Here is a 7,607-nt window from a genome sequence, read left to right as displayed (position 1 = left end):
GAATACTGTATTTATATAGCGCTTTACTAGTCCCTAAGGACCCCAAAGCGCTTTACACATCCAGTCATCCACCCATTCACACAATGGCGATGGCAAGCTACGTTGTAACCACAGCCACCCTGGGGCGCACTGACAGAGGCGAGGCTGCCGGACACTGGCGCCACCGGGCCCTCTGACCACCACCAGTATCTTGCCCAAGGACACAATGACCGAGACTGTCCAAGCCGGGGCTCGAACCAGCAACCTTCCGTTTACAAGGCGAACTCCCAACTCTTGAGCCACGATCGCCCCATCGTACCAAGTTGAACCTGCCAATTAGTTTTGGTATGAATTACACTTCCAAGATGAAGAGCATGCTTAGATGTCCTAACTAGGCTTTCCTATTTTTTTTTACTTTCACAGTGCACTGAAAGTTTTGTTTGGTCATGCAGCATGCAGCACCTGTACATAAAAGGCCAAAGCCGACTGTACTTCCTCAGGAGGCTGAGGTCCTTCAACATCTGCAGGAAGGTCCTGAGGATGTTTTATCAGTCGGTGGTTGCAGGAGTACTGTTCTATGCTGTGGTGTGCTGGGGGAGCAGCACAGCAAAGAAGGACTCATCCAGGCTGGAAAAACGAATCAGGAAGGCTGGCTCTGTGGGGAAATCCTCTAGTTGAAAATCCTGTTTAAAAAAAGCACTTGGGACAATTGTGTTGGTGACAGCTTTTGTTATAATATCAATAATATTTATATGAATATGGGATACTGTTACATGTTTGCATAGACTTTTCTGGAATATGGAGACACTCCTGGCATTATATGAGCAAAGTGAGACTCATTTTTTAGGGTTCGTGGAGATGAGTGTGAAGATCCAAACAATCCCTGTCAGTGATGGAGAAGCTTTGATGAAAATATTTGGTAAAAAGTTCACCAGCATGAAGGAAATCAAGTTTCAAACTTTCCTTAGGAGGACCCCAGCACACCTGCTTAAAGAAAAGTAAGTGTGCCGATGTAGATGCTTGCAGCGACACATGAAACACATCAGAGTCATAATTGTTATTTTAGTCACGTGTTTGTTTATTATCCTTCTTGTTTTATCTGGGACTGTTTGCAGACATCTCAGAGAGAGGAGACACCAGCATCTGAACAGAGACTCAAACCAGCAACCTGCAGCTCCCTGCTTGGCTGCTCCAGTTTTCTCCTCACTCATGTTGCCCACCAGTGATTTCTAGCTGCCCAACCCACACAGCAGGCTAGAATATGCGCTGAGCCTCAGCACCCAATACTTGGACATGTTTTCTTTATTAAATAATGAACCAGACCCCAAAAAGTAAACAGCTGTTATTGCTAGGCAACGGGAGCAGCATTTGGTGATGCAGCACCTGACATTCCTGACCATGTGGGCGGAGCATGCATGAAATGGAATGTTTAGTAGAACTGTGCAACACAAGCACTTAGTTACAGCATTTTTCATTGTATCCAGACACAGCTAGAGACACATCTACAGCAGCATCTCTGTGCAGGACAAACGACAGTTGACGAAGAAAACATCAAAAACTTCACTTCACTCCTCTACAATACGTCGGTTCCTTTGTTTAAAAGGCCAAAATGAATCAAGGGAGAATGAGAAGAGGATCAGCGAGTGCTTCACCATACAATACAGTACAGCTGATTAACCTGCAAGAAGAATTTCAAATGATACAGGCTGAAAACGTCAAATTAAAAGAAGAGGCAGAAAAATCAAGAGGAGAAGCTAAAAATTCAAAGTTTGAAACTGAAGTAGTATTGCAGGAATTACTGCATGTGGGTCTCAAACTTAAAGGAGAGAAAATGGGAAAACAACAGGCAGAAAACGAGAATGAAAACATGAAGAAAGAACTGTTGGAAGCTCAAAAAGCATTGGAGGAAGAGAAAACCACAGCACAAGAAGCCAAAAATAAATATCAAACTGCAAAGAAGGAGGCAGGAAATGTGATACAGGAGGTGCAGGAAGCTTTTGAAGAGGAAAAAAGGAAAATGCAGTTGGCAACACAAGAAGCTGCAAATGTAATGGCTGAAGCTGAAATACTAAGGAAGGAATTACTGCATGTAAAGCAACAACTTGAAGAGGAGAAAAAACGTAAACATGAGGCAGAAAATGAGATTGAAAATATGAAGAAAGAATTGTTGGAAGCTCAAAAAGTGTTGGAGAAAGAGAAAATTAAAATACAGGAAGCAAAGAAAGAAATAGAAGATACAAAGAGTTACACTCAAAACATGAAGAAGGAACTGATGAAAGTGCAAGAAGAACTTGCAGAAGAGAAAATTGAGGTGAAGGTATTCAAGAAAGAAATGACCGGCTCTGCGGTGACCAAGAAAGGCTGCAAAGACGCACTTAAAGAAATACGAAAGCACAAAAAGGAAGCTAAAGAGCTCCTCAAACAGAAAGTAAAACTGGCCAAACAGCAGCTGAAAGAAAAATTTAAAGATGCCGAGGAGCAGCTCAACAAAACCTTAAACGAACTGAAGGCAAAAGAAAAAGAGAAGAAAGCCGAGGACAGGAGGGGATTCTGGAGCAGACTGCTGAGAAAGAACTGACCCAGCAGCATCAAGTTTGAGGAGATCAATAGTTTCTTCCTCCTTCCCCCTCTCTCCACCTTTCTTTCACCCCATCCTTCTTCTTGGGACGTTTGTTTGTTTTTTAAAAACTCTAATCTTAATACATGTACTGAAATACACAAATAAAATTGCCATAACTTGACCTCATGTTGCCTGCTTCTTTTCTTGTGTGTCTGTGGATGTAAAACAGTAACACGCTTTCTGCTCTGTGTCTTTAATTGTAAATAAATACAATATGTTTTCATTTTAAAATGCAGTGCAAAAAACTTCTGCTCTAAATCTTTTTTTTTTCTTTTTTTCTTTTTTTTTTAGCAAAAAGCTTTTTTTTTTGCCTGTTGTGGAAGTTTTCCATTTACCCATCCCTAGTAGACACCCAGGTTAAGTTTATTCTCCACCTCTCCTATGACTCTCCCCCACCTGCAGAGTGGACTCCTGCAAGGATGGACCAAACTCCCTGTCAGTTGTCAGTCAACTTCACTTTATCAGACACGTTCTAGTTAAGTATTCTGGCTATATTCCAGCCTGGGTGTTGCTCATGAAATCATCCTTATTAAAAAAATGTGATTAATCACTTTTGATTGTTGATTTAACACATTGGTGTAACTACTTTTTACATAGAGAGAGAGGTATGGACAGCTCTTTCCCTTTATTTGTATTTGTATTTGTACCGGTTTATGCCCGACAATGTTTTCACGGACCGGCCTTTAAGGTGTCGCGGATAAATACAACAAAATAAAACTAGTACCGGTACCGAAAAAAAAAGATTTATTTATAACACATGTGAAAAAACCCAGGAAAACCGAGTTAACAATAAAAACGATAACAAAATAACGCTGAAAACCGATAAAAACCCTGAAAACCATACATTTCACACCTGAGCCTCAACTTTCGCGGCCCGGTACCAAACGACTCAGGGACCGGTCCGAGGCCCGGGGGTTGGGGACCGCTGTGCTAAACCATCTGCCTGCTGCAGTCCAAAAAGTTTTTATAGAAGTAGTAAGAAAGGAAACATTTAGCTAAAACTCACTTTAAGGGTCCACAGTGATGCAGTGGCTTGCAGATAATCTGAGGTCAAGCAGTAAAGCCTTTTGGATGGTTTTAAAAACAACTTCTGACCTTACCTTAATAATAAGAGACTCAGCTACATGTCACACTCTATGTTGAGCTAAACTATACCCTCTGTATGTTTGCCATACAGACACTAGAGGTAAACAGCATTAATAAGTAGGCATCAGTCCAATTGTTGCTGTGCTGTGGAGTCTCTGATGTTTCAGTCTGTTATATTTGTTGATTTAAAAGTAGGAAATTCAGTAGAATTGTGGTTCTCTTACCCAGAAGGTGATGATGTCCCATTCGTCGATTCAAACTTAAGTATGGAGGTCTCTCCCAGTATGTCCACCAGCTCCCACTCTCCACTTGCTTCCAGGTATCGTTTTGAGTTTAGCGACATCTCCTTGAAGGTCAAAGGTGGACTGACCCTCACATCCCATACTATCTAAGACAACAACACAAAACACAGTTAGGTATACATACAATAGTAATTTTGTAATTTGCACACAATGTATGATAGTGTGATTTAAATGAAGATATTTAGCTTTCAATTAAGCAGTTTAATAAAGGTATTTAATTAACCCTTTAGGAAATACAGCCATTTTCAAACATAGTCCTTCAAAAGTCATTGGAGTCAGTCTCACAGCAGTCACCTAATCTCAACCCAATGGAAGGCGCTTTTTATTTATTTATTACAACCCAAAAAGGCCCACAAACAAACAGCAACTGAAGGTACCTGCACTAAAAGCCTAGCAGAGCATCACAAAGGAGGAAACAGCATTTGCTAGATGGGTTCTGCACTTCAGGCAGTCATTGAGTGCAGAGAATTTGCACCCCAGTATTAAAAACAAATCTTATCTTTAAAATGATGTTAGTTTGTCCCATTACTTTTTAGCCATTGAAGATGTGAACTCTGTGTAAAATTGACTGTAATTTTTGTTAAACCCCCTGAATTAAAGCTGAAAGTCGTCGTGGGCCATTCAACTGGCCCACGACGACCAATCCACTTTCCAGGAAACTGTTCATCTAGGAATGCTCGGACCTGGCACCCATAATGTGGTGGTGCACCATCTTGCTGGAAAAACTCAGGGAACATGTCAGCTTCAGTGCATAAAAAGGGAAACACATCATCATGTAGCAATTTCAAATATCCAGTGGCCTTGAGGTTTCCATTGATGAAGAATGGACCCACTATTGTTGTACCCCATATACCACACCAAACCATCACTTTTGTTGTTCCAACAGTCTTGGAGGGATCCATCCAATGTGGGTTAGTGTCAGACCAATAGCGGTGGTTTTGTTTGTTAACTTCACCATTCACATAAAAGTTTGCCTCATCACTGAACAAAATCTTCTGCGTGAACTGAGGGTCCTGTTCCAATTTTTGTTTTGCCCATTCTGCAAATTCTGTGCGCCGATCTGGGTCATCCTCGTTGAGATGCTGCAGTAGCTGGAATTTGTAAGGGTGCCATTTGTGAGTAGTTAATATCCGTCGAAGGGATGTTCAACTAATGCCACTCTCCAGTGACATGCGGCGAGTGCTACGCTGTGGGCTCTTGCTACGCTGTGGGCTCTTGCTGAATGAAGCTAGGACAGCCACTGATGTTTCTTCATTAGTGACAGTTTTCTTGCGTCCACATTTTGGCAAATCCAACACTGAACCAGTTTCACGAAACTTAGCAAGCAGTTTGCTAACTGTAGCATGGAAGATGGGTGGTCTCGTAGGGTGTCTTGCATTGAAATCTGCTGCAATGACCCGGTTACTGCGTTCACAAGATATCAACACAATTTCGATCCGCTCCTCACGTGTTAACCTCTTTGACATGTCAATGGCTGTGAACAAAGAGAAACTTGTAAATAACTTGTAACTGCTCCTGAAGGTTTTCGTGTTCGAAGTAGAATAAAGGGCCATGCTCCAACTGATGTTTAGCCAGTATTTTAATCTTCTTTTCACCAGAAAACACAGTGAAAAACTATGTTGAAATGATCAATGAAAACCACAGATATTACGTCAGCAGAACAAAAAATTACAATTCAAATAAAACGTACACACAAAGTAAGTGCACCAACATACCGTGTGCGCCTTTCTACTGAACATTCATGAGCAATTGTCCATATCTTCCATATTTCCACCTTTTACACAAGCCAGCCTTCTCTTTCTGGCTCGAGCCTTCAGTCTCTGGTGCCATGTGCGCTTAACTGAGCATCACCCCAAAGCATGCGCACCACAAAGCGCCACACTCAGGTCCACCAGTAGGTGGCGACAACACAACATGAATCCAGATTAAACACCAAATTTTGAACATTGCAATCACATAATAATTACATTTCAATGCGACAGCTACATAACTCATGAAAGAATAAAGTTACGTTGAAACCAAGCACACCATTGTTTTTCTTGTGACATTACCAATAAGTTTGATGTGTCACATGGCCCTCTTCCTATTGAAAAAACAAAAGTTGTATCCAAGATGGCCGACTTCTAAAGGGTCACCATGGTCACCACCCATCTTGAGGAGTTTGTCCCCTCACATATACTAATGTGCCACAAACAGGACTTTAATATCACCAACCATTCCCATGTTATTATGGTGTATCCATATAAATGGCCCACCCTGTAGTATAATATTGAATAGAAACAATGACAGAAAAGAAAGATAGTATTTAGATTAGTTCTGCCAGGGGGCCAGGTAGAGCATTAACAGGGAAAGGGCGGCACAACGAAATACTTTTCTTTGTTATTCTCATTTTAAATCTCTAGTTTTTAATAAATAATTATCTGAATCTTACAACCAAAGTTTTTATCTTATGTAAAATGTATAGAAATCTTATATAAATACCAATAAGACTGTACATCACTGTCACAACAGCGTTTGTTTTCATTCAAAGGCTTTAGGGCTTTTCCTATAATACCTGGTGGGCCGGTCTCTAGACAAAATACCCGGGCCGATTTTTTGTCCCAGTCCAGCCCTGAACATAGTCAAAAATGGCCAATTATATTTTGGACCTCAGAGGGTTCACCCAACAAATCATAAAAAATTAGGTTTAAATTTTTAAAACTTGTGTAAACTTGTGTAACAATCAGATTTTTTCTAACAAAAAACAAGTTTGAGTTTGTAAACAAACCGCCCCATGTTGTGTTGCTTTCTGCAACTTAACATACTATACTTATTGGGCTACATATTTGTTTATTATACAGGCTACACAGTACATAAACTCATGTAACTGAATTTCTTATGTGGGCTACAGAAAATACTTAATAATTAAATTAAAGACTATATTTGTATGAAACATGTATACTTACTGCATTTGAATCTTTTGAATCATATGTAACACCTGCACATGTGTTGTTGTTTTTTAAAGGGGGTTTGATTTTGCCACACTATTTGATTTCCATGCCACCCTAAAATATTTCTCTAGATCCGCCCCTGCATACTTGCTACGTAAAGCCGCTTATTTAAAGACCATTGGCCAAAATCTGGGAAAAAAAACAACAACAAAAAACAGGTCCCTGTTTACGTCTACATTATAAGGATGTGAATAAGCCAACCTTCTACAAATCAAGGAGTGCACTAAAAGGGTCTCTTGATAAATGAGGAACATGATAAATGTTCCTAAACTGCTTAGGTTGTATTACAAATGTAATTTTAATGTGAGCTCATGACTACTGTGCTTACAAAGATTTCATGTTACTGCAAAATGTGCAACAAGTACATACAAGAAGAGGATGAGCAGATTTCTTTTAGAGTTTCTTTAGTAATCCATTTTTATCTAGTTTAATCTTACTCTGTAAAATCACTTTGATGTATTTTATTTACATTTTTATTGTTTTTTTTATATTTATTGCATTTCTTTAAGATTTTAATATTTTGAGCTCCTTACTGTATTATATCAAGCTTTTTACATAACATTTTATTGCATTTGATTTCGATTTATTTTACTTTTCTTTAATTTTTCTATTCAGTTTTGCTTCTTTTGA

General features: G+C 39.7%; 1 protein-coding gene across 2 annotated transcripts; it reads left to right on the top strand.

Moving 5' to 3' along the window:
* LOC148098637 (uncharacterized) lies at window positions 1-2,720 on the top strand. 2 transcript variants are annotated; one of them, XM_087852836.1, is made up of 3 exons: window positions 1-324; window positions 827-977; window positions 1,095-2,720. In XM_087852836.1, exon 3 carries the CDS (start codon window positions 1,589-1,591, stop codon window positions 2,555-2,557), a length of 969 nt encoding a protein of 322 aa, XP_087708962.1. In that variant the 5' UTR covers window positions 1-324; window positions 827-977; window positions 1,095-1,588; the 3' UTR covers window positions 2,558-2,720. The 2 variants fall into 2 exon arrangements, with proteins under 2 accessions (XP_087708962.1, XP_087708961.1); XM_087852835.1 differs by having other exon boundaries at window positions 1-977.
* The last annotated feature ends 4,887 nt before the right edge of the window (window positions 2,721-7,607 follow it).

This window comes from Neolamprologus brichardi, chromosome 15, assembly GCF_056152115.1.
Source record: "Neolamprologus brichardi isolate AB-2024 chromosome 15, ASM5615211v1, whole genome shotgun sequence".
Classification (NCBI taxonomy): domain Eukaryota; kingdom Metazoa; phylum Chordata; class Actinopteri; order Cichliformes; family Cichlidae; genus Neolamprologus; species Neolamprologus brichardi.
The sequence above is the reverse complement of the archived record's forward strand: the minus strand, read 5'-3'. Positions and strand labels throughout refer to the sequence as shown.